Below are 19,709 nucleotides of genomic sequence, written 5' to 3'. Positions count from 1 at the left end.
ACCCTTCTTAAAACTGTTTTTAAAACGGTATGTGGCACAGCACCTTTAATACCAGCCAGTGTTGACACAGAAATAAACAGCTATTTAGGTTAATAGAATAATAATAATAATAATGTGGGGAGATAAATTGGCAGCTCTGTAGCTGATATTTTCACTTGCCTGAAGTGGACTCTTTTCTGGTGGTTGCAGAGTCCAACAGAACATTTTGTCTTCTCAGAGCTGAAAAGGTTTATTGTGTCTAGAAACGGGGAGTGTTGTCTTTGAAAATAAAGAAACCTGTCTAGATTTTTCTTAATGCTATTAAAATGCCACTTTGGCAAGGTATTGTGGCACAAACATGGTGTTGTACTCCTGTAGTAATCCACTGAAATTTGGTGTTCTTTCTAGACGGCTGAAATCTGGATGAAGATGCTGTAATGTGGTAAGTTCTCTCCCTGGGGAGTATAAAAAGGAAGTCACTGCAACTGGCTGGTATTAAAATGTGAGTATGCATAGCCTGCATATTTAATGTGGTATATTAGAGTAAGGCCAGGTCACTGCATAGTGAAACACACTATATGCAAACATGAGAAAGGTATGATAAGAGTAAAATCATGACAAAACTGCAAACAATACTCTGCACATTATAATGGTAGACAGTGGGTTCAATTAAACAGAGTGTGTCACAGTTCAAGGATCTGATAGGAGACCACCTGCACATACATCAAAGAGAAACAGTACAATACCTAACTACGTACAGTTCTCATTCTAAAGCAAAACTGATGAAGAAACAAAGGTGATATATTTGTTGCCATTTATTTAATGAGCATCCATAAACTTTCACAGTCATTTGTTCATATGTTGATGATTCCAATATAAATCAACTAGAGCATACTTCTAGGCACATTCAATCAGGACTGATTGCCATAATGGTAAATTCAATTATAACAATGAATCTAATACACAAATACCCCATACCGTTAATGGCTTGCTTAGCAACATGTAAAATGCTTCCCCTTAATAGAAGTGCTTCTTGGTGACTTCCACAGAGGAGATGTTTATATCTTCTGTCACCTGCACTTTGGTGATGGTCTTCAGGTCATCAATGCGATGCTTGTATTGCATTATCTTGGATTCATCGATAAAGACATGGAAGTTCTCATTATCAGAATAAATTTCAATCTGAAACAGAAAACAAAATTATTATTATTATTAGTTTATTTAGCAGACGCCTTTATCCAAGGCGACTTACAGAGACTAGGGTGTGTAAACTATGCATCAGCTGCAGAGTCACTTACAACTACGTCTCACCCGAAAGACGGAGCAAGGAGGTTAAGTGACTTGCTCAGGGTCACACAAGGAGTCAGTGGCTGAGGTGGGATTTGAACCGGGGACCTCCTGGTTACAAGTCCATTTCTTTAACCACTGGACCACACAGCCTTGGTCATTTGGTGTTCCAAATGATATTGCACTGAACAGTATAGTATACTTGTATATGTTTATTTTATCCAGATCGACTTTGTTCATCCCAAAATAGGTCAGTTACTGTAACATATATATGTTACAGCTGGGCAGCTGGCTCTTTGAGCTAATTATATATATATATATATATATATATATATATATATATATATATATATATATATCATGGATACAGTCTGTTGTATATTTTCCTGGCATCTACTTGGCCTAAATGTGATAGTCGAGGGGTAGTTTTCCAACAGAAAACCTTTATTATATACAACACATGAACAAAACTAACCCACCAGGTGTATGGATGTAATCTATGCTATTTTGGCATTGCCGCTTTTCTTTCAATAACGTGATTGCAATCAAATCCGATTCTCTAGAATACAATACTTGGCCCAATAGGTCATGCTTATGGCTGAATAAATAGTCAATCAGTCTAAGTGAACATTCCTAGGACAATCGAGAAATTAATATATTGTACTGTAATCTATTTATTGCCACTTGACAGATAAATTACCCCTTACGGTAAAATAATATTTTGGTAAGTTTTGTGTGCTCTGATTGCTGAGAGAGACTTCATTATTTGTGGTCCACATGCACCACTGATTTTACACCTCAGAAAATTAATATCTGACAGACTAATCAACTGCTTGACCACACTGTGTTTTTTTGGTTTTACCATGAATGGTTCCTGTGGCCCAAAGGGAAAGTTGGTACAGCGTTCCTCCTTGCCCCAGCGATTCGACACAAATGAATTACAGACGATGTCCGACTCGGGAAAGCGAGGGTTAAAGTGGAATGCTACACGGTCATCCCGGTCGCAGAGGAAATTAATCTCAAATCTGATAAAAAATAAAGGAAAAAACACACACACACACACACACACAGATATATAACAGCTTATATCCACACTGCAAGTGAGCATTACCCCTCACCTCATCAGAAGGGCTAAAAAATGTCACACAACACTGATAGCAACTTTATTTAGTCATTTAGCAGACACTTTTACCCAAAGCGAGTTACAGAGACTAGGGGGTGAACTATGCATCACATTAGGTCAAAATTAGTCCTTGTAGGACTGTTTTAATCTGCACTTGTTTATTTAAACCTTATAATCATTCTGGGTATCTTTTAAGAGTATATTTAAATGCATTATTTATAGAAAGCAAAATGCATGAATAATTAATTGCATTTTGCCCTAACTACCATATTAGGACAAAAACATAATTCAATTCTGCCTTTTTACATTGTGATTGCAACAAAAGCCATTTGCGTTTGAATAAGAAGTACGAGTTTATGACAATGGTAACTGCAAAAAGGTAACTGATTGCCACTCTAGCCAACAAAGCCATTGTGGGTATATTGGGAATGTCTACCAGGTAACTGCCCTGCAAAGTCACTTCATTAGCTACTCTTTTCCTTTTTCTGAAGCTTCATGAAACTCGTAGCAGTGCTTATTAAAATGCATTGTGCATATTTCAGTAATTTTGTAATATGGCAAGGCACTAAGCTAAAAATACCATGAACATGAAATAACCCTGATAGCAAACCAAGAGACAACTCTTCAATGACTGTTGTACAACCTTACTGTATATTGGTCAGTTTAAAATACTGGACACAATAAAACACAGAGTTAATATTGTATTGATCACAGATAGACAAATCATTTCAATATGTTTTATGTCATTATTTTATTCAGTGACATATGTTCATCATTAGCCTCATGAGATGATCACAAGTAAGGTATTCAAATGATAGTTTTAACCTTTAACCTCTTGCTCTAGATTAATGTTAAAATTCTTTACATTCAAAAATACTTTATTTGATACATGTATTCAAAAAGAATAATTAACATTCAAAACATTATACAAAATAGCTTGAATAAATGTTAAAATTGGTTTACAGTTTAATAGAAAATCATTCATCAAGTTAAACCTACTAATAATAATCTGATTGGAATCATAGTTTGTTTTACTAAATTCACGCAGTTTGCAAAAATAATCAATTTTGATAATAAAATTAATCTATAACTGAAAAACAACCTGAAATGACAACAATAATAATGCATTATGAATTTTAAAATATAATTTATATTTGGTGCAGAAACAACTTGAAAAATAAATAGAAATGCTATTAGAAAGATGAAACAAACCTTAAGGCAAAATATGAATTATTTATAGCTTTTAAAAGTCTCTGTTTCTAGCCTGTCAAGTACACCTTATCTTAATTTTTAAACGCATCTTATCACAATAGTCTGAATATAGTTTTAAATTGAAACACATGATTAATGAGAAACATGTGAGTTGAGTGAGCGATTTAATAACTGCCTCCTACACATTCAATTAACAGCAAGATTGAGGGCAAAGCTGTTTGTTTGCTTCAATAGACAGCCAGCAGGCCAGAAACAGAATAGTTTATCTTGCTGCAATATGATTCAGATTTAAGATGTGTGTAGCCCAACTCACCTACCAAACAATATATATATATATATATATATATATATATATATATATATATATATATACACACACATACACATATACACAGTATATATATATATATATATATATATATATATATATATATATATATATATATATATATATATATAAACTGTGTATACATTCAAAATAAACTCATGTTTTGTCAACGGTTTTCAAATATTTAAGCATCGTAAAAGGAAATAAATAAAAACCAAAAACAACAACCTTCTCACTAGTCGACTATTAGAAAATGTAAAGAAATATTTTAGTTTCAGTTAAAATACGTAAGACAGAAGACACTGATAGGAAGCTGATAGCTGAAAGACACAGACACCGTACGCTAGACAAACTATCTGCTGCCCATGGTGACCTTACACCCTATGACATGGCAGGTTTTTCAATTTGTTTTCTGTGTGTGTGAAGGATCTTCTGGAAACCAAGTGATTTACACACTAACATATCAAACCATTGTTCAGTTTTATGGCTTGCAGCATGCTGTGCTGTTCAAATCGTAAGTTTGTTTGTGTGCATCATTCTGGATTTGAATCAAGAGACATACTGTATATTACTTACTTGCTGGCATCAGAGGGGGGTTCTCCTTTCAGAATTATACTCCATCCTGGGCACAGTCCCTCGGGACAGGCAGCTTCAAACTACAATTACAGGAGACACACAAGACAGCAGTGCCTTTTGTTATAAGTGTCACTGTTAATCAAAAGTGGTAATTCTCTTCTATGGGGCACTGTTTTATAATCACAGAGAAATACATACACAGTGCGGCTTACTGAAAGGAAAAAAAGACATTAAAAAGACATTAATGTAATGCAATTGTTATCTGCCTTTTTGATTCCAGCTGCTGTAGAAAAGCCTTCAGCACTCACAAAGCACCATAAGATTCTTTTAAACCCGGTCAAGCATCATTTGTACCCCTAAATGTGGCTTAACTAGCATAGATGAAAATTCTGTTTTCATGACGGAGCTCAGAAAATTAAGTGCTGTTTTGCAATTACCAGGTTTTTTATTCAGTTTATTTTTAAAGTACCAAAATATCTTAAAGTAGCAAATGTGTATACTCGGCATAGTGAACTGAAGATTTACTATTTAAAATTCAGGAGAACAGAGTATCCTATTGTAAAAACCTGCTATACCAATGCAGTTTAAGAAGCTTGCTGCTGCTGCTGCACTTAATTGAGTGGCAGAACACCTGGCCAGGCTATTCCAATCAGTTATAGATAATTGCTAAATTAGCAATAGCGTTTTTTCTTAATTAACAGAGGGCTACTATCAGTTTTATTCCGTAGAATTGGTAGGCTAAGAGAACTCCTTTGTAAGCTCCGTATTTCCCTTTCTCTGTACTGATCGTCTTTATGGGGGTGAGTGGTTTATTTCTATATCACGCAGATTCTATGACACTAAAATTAGAACAAATGAATTGGTTGATAATCTGCAATTAGTTCTCATTGGTTAATTAATTCCATCTGTGCCTAATTAAGGGGTCTTTAAATACGTCCTGTTTCTGTGCTACAGGGTGAGTGGTTAGTTGGAAAGTGAGGACAGGGGTACGCAAAACAGTAATAACTACATGATCTGTTGCGTGTGAGCTGTACTGTATTTCTTTGAATTTAAGACATGCTTTTTTTTTTTTTTTTTTTAAACCATTTTTGCTTCTCAAAAATAGGTTGCGTCCTAAATTTGAGTACAGTATAGTGATGCGTGTATTAAAATCGCCAACAAAAGACCCGATTACACAAACAGCAACGTCACTGACTGCTGAGAAAAGACAAACCAAGCTTCCTGAGGAATTGCAAGAGAAACATTTACAATTGCAGCATTTCTAATATTACCAGCTTGGACAGATCGGAAATAGTGATCAGACCCCTGTTAATTCAAGGGCGTCTTATATTCAAAATTCTGTAATGTGAATTGTCTAAAAGGAAAAAAAACAAGCTAAATATTTATTATTTGAATATATGTTTCATTGGTTTTTATCTGCACTTTTTAAATTTACAGTTCCAGGTTTTTGCGGCTACTGAGACTGCACAGCATAAATATGGCTGTTTAATGTTTTATTGTGGTGTTGGGAACAATATTTATTAATGTTGTTGTTTGTGTACTATCTGTATTATGTGAACTCTGCACATTGAAAATACGTCGTTTTGTTATAGTTCCACCTGACTTATCCTGCAATTTTCTTGGCTCTGTCGCACAGTCCTGCTACCCTATTAATATGCTACATAATTTCAGGTAAGATATATTAATTTTCAGTCACTAATAGCATTTGCTATAGACTTTGCGTTAGGATTGCTGATCGTTGTTACACTGTGTGCAAAATACACCAAAACATCAGAAGGCTTTAGTGATGAGTCATCCCTGCTCTTAATCTCAACCAGAGTGATACTTTTCTTCATCAGCCTCCCTTCACATGCTAAGAGCCCCATAGATTAAACTTTATAGTACAGCTTGTTCAAATGGACCTTTAACAGATTTAGCCACTGCACATTCTCAGTGGCTTCTAATATAAGGCAAGGATCCAGTGGGCGTCTGGGATTTTAAGCACAGGAGACTATCTAACGTGGTATTGAAAGGCTTCCAAATTGTTAAGTTCTGAGAGGGTCTTTTACATATGGTGATTCTGTACCCCTGATCTAGCCGACCCTCATTCAGGTAGACTTGGTCCCTTACTGGATTTGCATGTTTTGAGGAATAGCTGTTGTATTTCTGATCCAGTAAAACAAGCAATTCCATCCAATATAACTCTAAGATTGAAACCTTGTGGCAACGTTTCTTACACATCAGTCTCTGGATCTTGATACAGAATGATTTCTTGGAAAAATCAGTAGGTATTGTGGTCTCTGTTAGAGATTAAAACAACCATTGGCATATTCTTACGATTGTAAGTCGCCCTGGATAAGGGCGTCTGCTAAGAAATAAATAATAATAATAATAATAATAATTCTCTCTGTCTATCTGCTTTGAATATTTAATAAAGATTAGCAAGAGAATTTCAATAGCGTGGCCACGCTTGCAATATCCCCACCAATTTTGGCCCAAAGTAATTTTACACAGTGGTATTAACAATCATTCTTGGCACAGACAACTGTCACCCAAATCCCCAATTACATAAAAAGCAGTGGTACTGGCTAACCCCAACTAACCCTATTCTTCATGTATTTTAACAGTCAGGGCCCCCTTGCAGCTGGAACCAAATGTTATTTCTCTACCCATTTTGGATGGGTTTTTAGGTGAGCTAGGTGCACGGAGTTTGCTACTTTGTGAGAATACTGACACTTTCTAGCTATGCAATTCCGTGTGACTTTGTGGTGAGCTACAGACAGTGCACTGTTTAGAATGCCTAGTTAAGGATGGTCATTCACCTTTTGAAAGGGGTTTCATGTTCAATGGAAACGGCAAAATCTGCGGAATTTTTCCACCTTTTAATCTGTTAAAAGATATCCTCCTATACCTGCCTGCAAATCACATTTCAGGATTTTCTGCTGTTCTTGGGAGGTTTAAATTAATAAGTAATGAGCATTTAAGCGGTGTAATCTGCCAAACAGTGGTTCCAGTTCAAATGTGTAAACTTAGCAATGCTATATAAAACACAATCGAAATCAAAACCTGTCCCAAACACAGCAGAACAAATTAATCAAAACACCAATGCAAACAGGACCAGCTGTAAAGGCAGAAATTATTGCATAAGGAGCTCGAGCTGATTGTGTAATTCGTAGAGTCTTATCAGAACTGCTTGAACTTCAAAGACATATACATTATATATATATATAGAGAGAGAGAGAGAGAGAGAGAGAGAGAGAGAGAGAGAAAGATAGCAGGAGAGGGTCTGATTCCTCCCTGCATAAAACATGTGCGTATGCACATTCTGTTTAATTGTTTAATTATTTTGTAAATTGTTTTATTAGTGATTATCCCCTGCACCTGGTGACCATTGTAAATTAGAACCAGGTGCTGGGTATTTAAATGAAGCAGCCACGCTGTTTGGGGCTTCTGTTGTGTGGAGAGCCTGCTTGACAGTGGGCACGGGCACGGGCACGGGCACGTAAACCTTTTTGGATCAGTGTTAAACCTGTGTGGTTTGTTTTGTTTAAGTGTTTTGTTTAATTGGCAGGTAAACGGCTTAGCTGTCCTGCAAGATAGTTTAGGTTCCTGTTCTGTATTTTAGTCAATGCTCAAGAAAGAGCTAGGTGTTTGTTTTGTTTATTTTGTTTTTTTGTGATTATTAAAAAAATAGTGCAAAAGCGCCTTAAAAAACCTCCATTTCTGTGTCCTGGGTCTATTTTTGAAGGGGCAAAGAACAAGAGTGGTGCAAGTTTTATTACTATATATAATATTTATATATATATATATATATTACACACTACTGGTCAAAAGTTTTAGAACACCCCCATTTTTCCAGTTTTTATTGAAATTTAAGCAGTTCAAGTCCAGTGAATAACCTGAAATGGTACAAAGGTAAACGGTAAACTGCCAGAGGTTAAAAAAAAAAAGTTTAGGTTACCAAAAACTGAAAAATAATGTACATTTCAGAGTTATACAAAAAGGCCTTTTTCAGGGAACAAGTAATGGGTTAACAACTTACAGCTGTTCTGCAGCAATGGAAGTAAATTAAGCCTTGAAAGTTGATGCTAACAATTCCTACAGGTGTCCCAACTTTTGTTGATTACTTAAAAAACCCTCTGTCTGTATAAAACAAGTGTTGGAACAGACTGTGTTACTACACCCTCTTAAGCATTATTTGGACAGTATTGTACTGCAGGAAGTAGTATATTGCTCTCATAATGGTGAGAAAAAGGCAATTAAAGGAAGACAGACAGACCATTATAACCCTTAAAAGTGTAGGTCTTTCCTTTAGAGAAATTGCAAAGAAAGCCAAGGTGTCAGTGAGTAGTTTCCTACACCATCAAAAGGCACTTGGAAACTGACAGGAAGAGGTCTGGCAGACCCAAACCCAAAGAATCAGAAGACAAGTTTCTGAGAGTCAACAGCTTGCGTGATATGCGGCTCACAGGACAACAGCTTCAAGCACAGCTTAACACTGGTCGAAGTAAGCAAGTCTCAGTTTCAACTGTGAAGAGAAGACTTCGAGCTGCAGGTTTGACAGGTCGAGTGGCAGTAAGAAAGCCGATCAATCAAAATTTGAAATCTTCGGTTCATCACGCAGGGTTTTTGTACGCCGTCGAGTAGGCGAAAGGATGGTTCCTCGGTGTGTGACACCAACTGTCAAACATGGAGGAGGAAGCGTGATGGTCTGGGGCTCTTTTGCTGGATCCAGAGTCGGCGACTTGCACAGAGTGAGTGGCACCCTGAACCAAAACTGCTACCACAGCATTTTGCAGCGCCATGCAATACCCTCTGGTATACGCCTAGTTGGTCAGGGGTTCATCCTACAGCAAGATAATGACCCAAAACATACCTCCAGGCTATGTCAGAACTACCTTAGAAGAAAAGAACAAGACGGTAGGCTTCAAATCATGGCATGGCCAGCACAGTCTCCAGACTTAAACCCCATCGAGCTGGTTTGGGATGAACTGGACAGAAGGGTGAAAGCAAAGCAACCTACAAGTGCAACACATTTGTGGGAACTTCTGCAACAGTGTTGGGAAGAACTTTCCGAACAATATTTGATTTCCATTGTAGAAAGAATGCCACGAGTGTGTTCGGCTGTTATATCTGCAAAAGGTGGCTACTTTGATGAGTCAAAAATTTAGATTACATTTTGTTAAACAAAACAATTCCATGATTTCTTTTTTTATCTCCAATTGTTTATTTGTTCTATGCTTTAATTTCAGAGTACATTGAGACATTAAACTGTGTAAATTTCAATAAAAACTGGAAAAATTGAGGTGTTCTAAAACTTTTGACCGGTAGTGTATATGTATATATACAGACGTGCTCAAATTTGTTGGTACCCTTACAGCTCATTGAAATAATGCTTCATTCCTCCTGAAAAGTGATGAAATTAAAAGCTATTTTATCATGTATACTTGCATGCCTTTGGTATGTCATAGAATAAAGCAAAGGAGCTGTGAAAAGAGATGAATAATTGCTTATTCTACAAAGATATTCTAAAATGGCCTGGACACATTTGTTGGTACCCCTTAGAAAAGATAATAAATAATTGGATTATAGTGATATTTCAAACAAATTAGTTTCTTTAATTAGTATCACACATGTCTCCAATCTTGTAATCAGTCATTCAGCCTATTTAAATGGAGAAAAGTAGTCACTGTGCTGTTTGGTATCATTGTGTGCACCACACTGAACATGGAGCAGAGAAAGCAAAGGAGAGAGTTGTCTGAGGAGATCAGAAAGAAAATAATAGACAAGCATAGTAAAGGTAAAGGCTACAAGACCATCTCCAAGCAGCTTGATGTTCCTGTGACAACAGTTGCAAATATTATTAAGAAGTTTAAGGTCCATGGAACTGTAGCCAACCTCCCTGGTCGCGGCCGCAAGAGGAAAATCGACCCCAGAGTGAACAGAAGGATAGTGCGAATGGTAGAAAAAGAGCCAAGGATAACTGCCAAAGAGATACAAGCTGAACTCCAAGGTGAAGGTACGTCAGTTTCTGATCGCACCATCCGTCGCTTTTTGAGCGAAAGTGGGCTCCATGGAAGAAGACCCAGGAGGACTCCACTTTTATTATTATTATTATTATTTATTTCTTAGCAGACGCCCTTATCCAGGGCGACTTACAATCGTAAGCAAAAACATTTCAAGCGTTACAATACAAGTAATACAATAAGAGCAAGAAATACAATAAAACAAGTGAAGTACAAGTTTGACAAACCACAATTCAATAATACAGCAGGTAATAGTGATAGTTACATCAGGATATGATTAAATAGTGATAGTTACATCAGGATGTGATTAAATACAAAGTACTACAGGTTAAAAACTTGGCAGATTACAGTATTCTGAAGTACAGGATTAAATGCAGTAAAATAGGGGCTGATAAGAGCAAAATAAAGCACATTTACATGAAGGGTGATAGTGTCCCAGGATACAAACAGAGGAGTTCTACAGGTGCTCTTTGAAGAGGTGAGTCTTAAGGAGGCGCCGGAATGTGGTCAGGGACTGGGCAGTCCTGACATCTGTAGGAAGGTCATTCCACCACTGCGGAGCAAGGGTGGAGAAGGAGCGGGCTTTGGAGGCAGGGGAGCGTAGCGGTGGTAGAGCTAGTCTTCTAGTGCAGGCGGAGCGGAGAGGTCGAGTGGGGGTGTAGGGAGAGATGAGGGTCTGGAGGTAGCTGGGTGCAGACTGGTCAAGGCATCTGTAGGCTAGTACAAGAGTCTTGAACTGGATGCGAGCGGTGATCGGGAGCCAGTGGAGCGAGCGGAGTAGTGGAGTAGCGTGGGCGAAGCGAGGCAGAGAGAACACTAGGCGGGCAGCAGAGTTCTGGATGAGCTGGAGTGGACGGGTGGCGGACGCAGGGAGGCCAGCCAGGAGGGAGTTGCAGTAGTCTAGGCGGGAGAGTACCAGGGCCTGGACCAGGAGCTGGGTAGCATAGTTGGTGAGGAAGGGTCGGATTCTTCGGATGTTGCTCAGGAAGAATCAGCAAGTGCGTGCCAGAGTGGAGATGTGCTGGGAATAAGAGAGGCAGGGGTCCAGGGTGACTCCAAGGTTCTTAGCTGAGGAAGAGGGAGAGAGTGTGGTAGATTCCAGAGGAACAGAGATGGAGAGATCAGAGGAGGGGGAGGAGGAGGGAAAGAAAAGGAGGTCAGATTTAGAGAGGTTGAGTTTGAGGTGATGCGAGTGCATCCAGGAGGAAATAGCAGACAGACAGGTAGAGATACGGGAGGAGATGGTGGAGTCAGAGGTGGGGAAGGAGAGGAAAATCTGAGCATCATCAGCATAGAAATGGTATGAGAAACCATAGGATGCGATGAGGGGGCCCAGGGAGCGGGTGTAAAGAGAGAACAGGAGAGGACCCAAGACTGACCCTTGGGGGACTCCAGTTAAGAGAGGGTGAGGTGTGGAGGTTGCTCCACGCCAGGTTACCTGGTAAGTGCGGTTGGAGAGGTAGGAGGAGAACCAGGCCAGAGCAGTGCCAGAGATCCCCAGGTCAGCAAGAGATGATAGTAGAATAGAGTGATCAACAGTGTCAAAGGCAGCAGAGAGGTCGAGGAGAATTAGGACAGAGGAGAGAGAGGCAGCTCGGGCACATTTAAGTGAGTTGGTGACAGACAGGAGGGCGGTTTCAGTAGAGTGAGCAGAGCGGAAGCCAGATTGGAGAGGGTCAAGCAGAGAGTGGTTGGACAGGAAAGCAGAGAGCTGGCGGTGTACAGTCCGCTCGAGGGTTTTGGAGAGGAAGGGTAGGAGGGAGACAGGACGGTAGCTCTGGAGGGAGGTGGGGTCGAGGGTAGGTTTTTTGAGGAGGGGAGTGATCGAGGCTTTTTTGAAGGCAGAGGGGAAGATACCAGAAAGTAGAGAGGTGTTGAGGAGGGAGGAGATGAAGGGGAGTAGAGCAGGAGCAGCAGCTTGAAAGAGGTGAGTGGGTAGGGGGTCCAAGGCACACGTGGTGGGTTTGTGACCCTGGAGCAGGGAGGAGAGGTCAGAGTCTGAGAGGGGCAAGAAGGTGGAGAAGGAGGGTGAGTTAGTAGGGGTTGCAGTGGGTGTAGGAGTTGGAGCGGGAGGGGGTGCGGGGGAGGGAGAGGTGTTAAAGAGTTTGCGGATATCTGAAATTTTAGAAGAGAAGAAGGAGGCAAAGTCATCAGGGGAGATAGAGGAGGGAGGAGGAGGGGGGGGAGGGTTAAGGAGGGAGGAGAAGGTAGAGAATAGTTTACGTGGGTTGTTAGTGGAGGCTTGGATTACAGATTGGAAATAAGCACATTTAGCAGAGGAGAGAGTAGAGGAGAAGGAGGAGAGGAGAGTGCGGTAAAGGTCTAGGGCAGCAGGGAGTTTGGTTCTCTTCCATTTCTTTTCAGCAGATCGCAGTGCGATTCTTGCCGAGCGGAGCGCAGAGGAGAGCCAGGGATGGGGATGGGAGGGGCGAGCAGGACGGGAGGTGAGGGGACAGAGGGAGTCGAGGGAGGAGGTGAGTGAGGAGAAGAGGGTGGAGGTAGCAGAGTCTACGGAGAGTTGTGAAAAGGAGTCGATAGGAGGGAGGTGAGAGAGAGCAGTGGAGGCAAGGACAGAGGGGGAGAGAGAGCGGAGGTTACGGCGAGAGGTGACAGTGGGGGTGGGAGGAGCAGGGAGAGGGGGGAGAGACAGAGAAAAAGAGATGAAATAGTGATCAGAGAGGTCCTTTTGAAAGAAAAACATAAAAAAGCCAGACTGGAATTTGCTAAAATGCATATTGACAAGCCAGAATCCTGGGAGAATGTCTTTTGGACAGATGAGTCAAAAACTGGAGCTTTTTGGCAAGTCACATCAGCTCTATGTTCACAGACGAAAAAATGAAGCTTTCAAAGAAAAGAACACCATACCTACAGTGAAACATGGAGGAGGCTTGGTTATGTTTTGGGGCTGCTTTGCTGCGCCTGGCACAGGGTGCCTTGAATCTGTGCAGGGCACAATGAAATCTCAAGACTATCAAGGCATTCTGGAGCGAAACGTACTGCCCAGTGTCAAAAAGCTCTGTCTCAGTCGCAGGTCATGGGTCCTCCAACAGGATAATGACCCAAAACACACAGCTAAAAGCACCCAAGAATGGATAAGAACAAAACATTGGACTATTCTGAAGTGGCCTTCTATGAGTCCTGATCTGAATCCTATCGAACATCTATGGAAAGAGCTGAAACTTGCAGTCTGGAGAAGGCACCCATCAAACCTGAGACAGCTGGAGCAGTTTGCTCAGGAAGAGTGGGCCAAATTACCTGTTAACAGGTGCAGAAGTCTCATTGAGAGCTACAGAAAACATTTGATTGCAGTGATTGCCTCTAAAGGTTGTGCAACACAATATTAGGTTAGCGGTCCCATCATTTTTGTCCATGCCATTTTCATTTGTTTTATTATTTACAATATTATGTTGAATAAAAAATCAAAAGCAAAGTCTGATTTCTATTAAATATGGAATAAACAATGGTGGATGCCAATTACTTTTGTCAGTTTCAAGTTATTTCAGAGAAAATTGTGCATTCTTCGTTTTTTGTGGAGGGGTACCAACAAATTTGAGCACGTCTGTGTGTATATATATATATATATATATATATATATATATATATATATAATTTGTTGTTATTTATTAGTGGTAATATTATTTTTGTATATACACTGTTAAGAAAATCTGTAAAATTGCAGGACTTTGTGTTTTATTAGCATGTTTAACATAATAGCAACCGAATGGATGGCTTCCATCATATACAGGGGTTACATTTTTTGTTCGATGTCTTTCAGCACCCCCACTATAAACATTGTTCCAGTCTCACTGCTTCGTACTGAAGTGCTGTCACTCTTTATATTGGCAGATGGATGTATTAACCACTCTGAAGCCAAACCAAAATTTCCCAACGTGTTTTCTGCAGTTTTAATAAATACTCAATCGGAGGAATAAACAGAGGTGCACTGTCCATCTAGTGGATCTCCTTTGTTAAATAACCCGCATTGTGTTCAGCCTACAAATCAATCTTGCCAATGCTACCGAGAGAAAGATATTCAGGCGTGACTGGGATGAGATGACCTTTATTTCCTGAGCTGAATCGTGTTGTAGCACAATGCTGAGTCTTTTCCACAAATACTGGACAAACTGACACTACGATAATATTTAATAAAACTTTTCTTTTTGAGCATAAACATGGTTATATCAAAACAAGGCACCTCTCCAGCTAACGACAGGTTCATTTCAGATTTATGTATTTCCCATGTTAAATCACCTAAGGACCACCTGTGTATTTATAAAGATCACTATTGAGACAGTCAACTGCATGGTCATTTTATGTAGGTTTGACTGAAGTTCTTAGTTTGTCTCACATAGCCATTGAGACTGAGCAAGTAAACTTCACGTGCCCCTTTAAAAACTACGACCCAGCACACAGAAATGGATTTTAAAAGCGCGGTTGCGCTCTTTTTAATTACAAACCAAACAAAACACAAACAAACTCCTAACTCCGTTTTTGGAGTGCTTACTATACACACTGGAACCTGACTCACTCGCAGGATGGCTAAGCCGTTTACCTGCCCCAAACCTTAACAGGTTTAAACTGTACCTTTTTCTCCGGACTGCTCAGAAGCAGAGCACCTCTCCTGCTTCCTTCTACTCAGCAGCCCTGAGCATTCTGGCTTCACTCCTTAAATACCCTGCACCTGGTCCTAATTTAATAACAACCACCAGGTGCAGGGGATAATTAACCAATAAAACAATTAACCAATTTAAATTAAACAATAAACAAATACAATTAAACTAAAACCAGTGTGCATTTTCACATGTTTTCTGTGCAGGGAGGTTTTAACCCCCTCCCTGCTGTCTCACAATATATATACATATATTTATAAAAGGGTATGCACATTTCTCATTACAAGAACCAACCAAATCTAGTGAAAGTCGCCAAACAGCTTCTACATTCACAGTGATTTAAAAGTCAGAGTACAGTCAATAACTGCAAATATGTTTTGGGGCTCATCAGTGCCGTGTAACTGTGCTCTGACCAGTGAAAAGCTCAGTAGAGTAAGTAAATACAAGTAGTTTTTGAGTTACGGTGAGAACAAGCAGTCACAAACTCTACTTGAAAGCTGTCTTCTGATGTACATATACGTTTGCTTTTGCCTTCAGAGAGCAGGAAGGAATGACCTTTACTAGTTGTGCTTTTTTAGACTAACAGAGTCATGCAACATTTCTACCTTGAGCTCTGACTTGGCTGCCTGGGTATTAAGTTGTGCCCTGAACGATGGCAACCGTGACTCGGAAAGCATCTTAAAAAAAAAAAAAAAAATTTACCAGGGAAATATACACAGTCATTTTCCAGTTTATCATGATAATCCCACACCCGCCACTGGAATACATAGTGCTATAAAAATAAGGCGGTATGTGATGCTGAGTTCATACTGACCATGGTTCCTTCTGCTGCCATTAACTCACTTTACAAGGCACTGTGAGAGATGCCTTGATGCACCAAGAACAAAAATGGCTGCATAAACATTAAATACCAATTCAATAGAAAAACGACATTCCAGAACATCTAGACTATAGTTGCGTAATGAAAAGCAAACTAAATTATAAAGATACATTATGAATCTGGGCAATTGGAGTATAAACCAATTATATCACAGAGTAAAGATTAGGAGTTACATAGCAATTTGCTAGATGAATATTCTGAAATGCACTGAAAATTCCCCATTTGATGTAAATGGAATGTACCTTAAGGGGAGAAAGCTTTGAGAATCTATTGTGAAAGGAAATGTCCTGAGAAAACTCTAAGTCAAGCTACTTATGCAGGCTTTTCTTATGGTGGTCTTTCTGGACTACATTGATCATTGGGACACTTAGGAATAGGATTATTCCTATGATTCGTTTTAACTGTGGGAATACATTCATCAAGGTCACATACGGTGTCATTGGAGTAAGCTGTATCTGACACATTTACTCCCATATACTGTACTGCCTCATTACATATTTTACCTTTAAGCAAAAGAAACAATGAGTGAAAGATACACCAACGTGATTGCTCATAGTATATAAAAGCAATGCACCTGTGGACTGGTGCTTAGAGTTCATAGACAAAACTCATAAACCGGAATGATCTTGAATTGACAGACCTGATTTTATTGTGCATACAAGAGCCCACTTACAGTAGATCCCATACACAATATACTGTCCACTGTACTTGTGGAGCTGTTAGAGTGGGTGTGGGGTGTCTAAAGACCCCATAAATAATTCTGAACCACGCAGGTAAATATGATCAAATGTTACCTTATAAAGTATAAAAGAAAATATCTAAATGTTGTAACTACATATTATTGCTCTGTACTCCCTTAAGAATACATTTTAGAAGATCTATTACGCAGTCATAAAATGTCAATTTAAAAGTCACTTATGGAAGGGGGCATAAAATAAAAGCTGAAATAAAGCAGCATTAATATTTTATAAATACATGTCACAGTGTATGAATCACCCACACTGGCTGGCTTGCACTGACACACCATCCTCTAGCCTTATATTAGCCCTGTCTGAAAGCCCTGTCACTTTCCTAAGTTGTAAAAAAAAAAAAAAAAAAAAGCCCTTCCTAAATATTAAGGAATGGGATTCGCTTACCCGTAATGTCATCTTCTCTATGATATCTTGGTGCTCTCTTATTTTGATTTGAGTTCCAATTAGTATTTTTTTGAGGACTGAGGCTAATTTAAAGAGCAGACATGCCCACGTGAGGGTGAGGCTTTAGTGGGATAATGTTAATAACACAGACACAATAGCAGTCTGCTTTAGCATTGTCTGTGCCTGTGCTGCTGGAGCTCTTCAGTTCATTACCACATCAGGCTTCAGCGAGCCAAAATTAAGGGGAAATTCACAGCATTTCAAGCTACGCTTATTTTTCTCTAATGTAAATGAACACCAGGATTCTCATTGAAATGAATTTCAAGGGATCACAAAAAATCATCTTATCGATAATCTTATCAGGAGCCGGTGCCACAGTCATGCCAACTGCTGTACATTGCTAACGTACTGGACATTCATATTACTGCACATACAACCTGGACATTCATATTACTGCACATACAACCTGGACATTCATATTACTGCACACACAACCTCCGCGGAACTATTTTACAATACAATACCAGCTGTTTGAGGTATTCTCCATAAATCTATTTTCAATTATTTTATTTTTATTTCTTTGGGAAGTTTCTTTGATTTGAGTTATTTTCTGGTTTTGTATCTTTCAGCCTTGGCCACATCTTTATCTATTGAAAGTTGTCAGTTCTGACTTATTTTTAACTGTGAAGTTAGATTAAAGCATTATGTGTGTGGGACTGTAGCATATGAAGATGATAAATACCAGTAGATTTCACCCAGGGGCAATATATGCGAAAGGATAAGCATCCAACTCCATACAGATGTGATTTATGTAACCTTCAAATATTGAAACAATCTTTCAAAAAACATTTTAAGAAAAAAAAAAAATTATTACAGATGACCTGCTGACAACATGAACTGCCAGTAAAGATATTTATCTTCTAAATGATTTAGTGGGTAATCGCAGAGTAAACAAATCATTGAAAACAGGCAGGGCTCTGAAAAGTAAAAAGCACTATATAGCCACAGCTACGAATTTGCTTCTGTGAAAAATCTGCATATATTTTTTTCTAAAACAAAACCATGTTCATTCTTACCTAAAACAATACAATAACAAAAAATTACAGTAATGTGCACATTTATTAGAACACCCCATTGCTTCTGTAGTTTTGATTTGTTGCGTGTATGAAGTTCAGCCACTGACCGAAAAATTGGTTATTGTCTCATTTGATTGATGACTTTAAAAGGCCACACATACAATTACTTTAAAATAGTAAGAGAAAGGGAACACATAGCCACAAATGGTAAAATGCACGAGACTTTTTAGAAGTTGTTTAAGATGCCTAATTAAAACACAAAGTGGGCTAACATTGGTGCCTATTGTTTCCATCAAATCAAATTGTATTCACATAGTGCCTTTCATACAAAAAGTATCTCAAAGTAATATAAATAAAGAAAACAAAGAAAATCACAATAAAATACACAAAACCGCCAACCGTTAAATTAAAAAGAATATGTTGAAAATAGCAATATAAAAAGAGCTACAATTGTGATTTTAATTGTAAAAAAAAAAGTTTAAAACAAACATTTAATAAAATTATAAGTTAAAGGGCAAAAAGAAAATTCAGTTTAGATTGTAAAATAGGAACACTAAGATAGAAAACCTCTTTTATGAAAATGTTTTTTAATCTTGACTTAAACAGTCCCAGGTTCCCTGACAGAGGCAGAGCATTCCATAATTTATGAGCTTCACAAGAAAAGGCCCTTCTTCCTGTGTTATTTTTATTCACCCTGTAATAACCCTCAACCCCGCATCCTGTGATCTAAGATTGTGATTAGCATTATATGGGGTTCATGTAAGTAACTGGGTGCTAATCCATTCAGGGTCTTATAAGTTAAAAGCAAAATCTTAAAAGAAATTATTAACTGCATAGGGAGCCAGTGCAAAGAGGCCAAAACAGGAGCAATATGTTCTGAATGAGCTGTAAGCAAGACACCACAGGTTTTGGGATACCAGAGAAAAGTGCATTACAATAATCAATTCTAGATGAAACAAAGGCATGCATTGGTCTAGTTTCTATATTTCTCAAATGATAAAAGGGTACATTGGTAACTTTCTTGAATGATAGATCAGCGTCTAAGATGTCCCCCAAATTTTTAATTTCTAGTTTTAATTCTGATGAGAGACTGCCAAAGTCTCTCTCAAGTAATCAGTTTTTTTTAGTTGGTTCTGTGAGCCCACTAGCATAACCTCTGTTTTATCAGAATTCAACATTTTAAAAGTTCTGAGACATCTAACACTAGACTGAAAATTGAGATCCTCACACCCATAGGTTTTCATGCAGGTAGGTATATAAAGGATATAAATGATGCGTCTGAAGGTGTACATTTGCACACTACTGTGTGTGTTCTGTATGTTTAACTCTTTCAATGCCTTTATTAAAATCCCTTAATTGTTTCTTGTTAGTTCTGTTATATTAAGCAACCTGAAACCATTACTGTGCCAGTAAATGCATTCAAGTCCTGTCCATTTACTAGAACTGCTGGGCTAATGCTTTACATATACAGTCCCTGATCTCATCTTGAGTATGTTT

At 38.7% G+C, this 19,709-nt stretch overlaps 1 protein-coding gene across 1 annotated transcript; it reads right to left on the bottom strand.

Moving 5' to 3' along the window:
- Positions 1 to 776: 776 nt before the first annotated feature.
- grifin (galectin-related inter-fiber protein) lies at positions 777 to 17,266 on the bottom strand. The gene is made up of 4 exons (XM_034051701.3): positions 17,137 to 17,266; positions 4,506 to 4,585; positions 2,129 to 2,291; positions 777 to 1,161 (listed from the first exon to the last, which is right to left on the bottom strand). Exons 1-4 carry the CDS (start codon positions 17,146 to 17,148, stop codon positions 997 to 999), a joined length of 420 nt encoding a protein of 139 aa, XP_033907592.1. The 5' UTR covers positions 17,149 to 17,266; the 3' UTR covers positions 777 to 996.
- Between the last annotated feature and the right edge of the window lie 2,443 nt (positions 17,267 to 19,709).

The sequence above is a fragment of the Acipenser ruthenus genome, chromosome 22 (assembly GCF_902713425.1).
Source record: "Acipenser ruthenus chromosome 22, fAciRut3.2 maternal haplotype, whole genome shotgun sequence".
In the NCBI taxonomy this organism is placed as follows: Eukaryota; Metazoa; Chordata; class Actinopteri; order Acipenseriformes; family Acipenseridae; genus Acipenser; species Acipenser ruthenus.
This window is presented reverse-complemented; position numbering and strand designations above follow the sequence as displayed.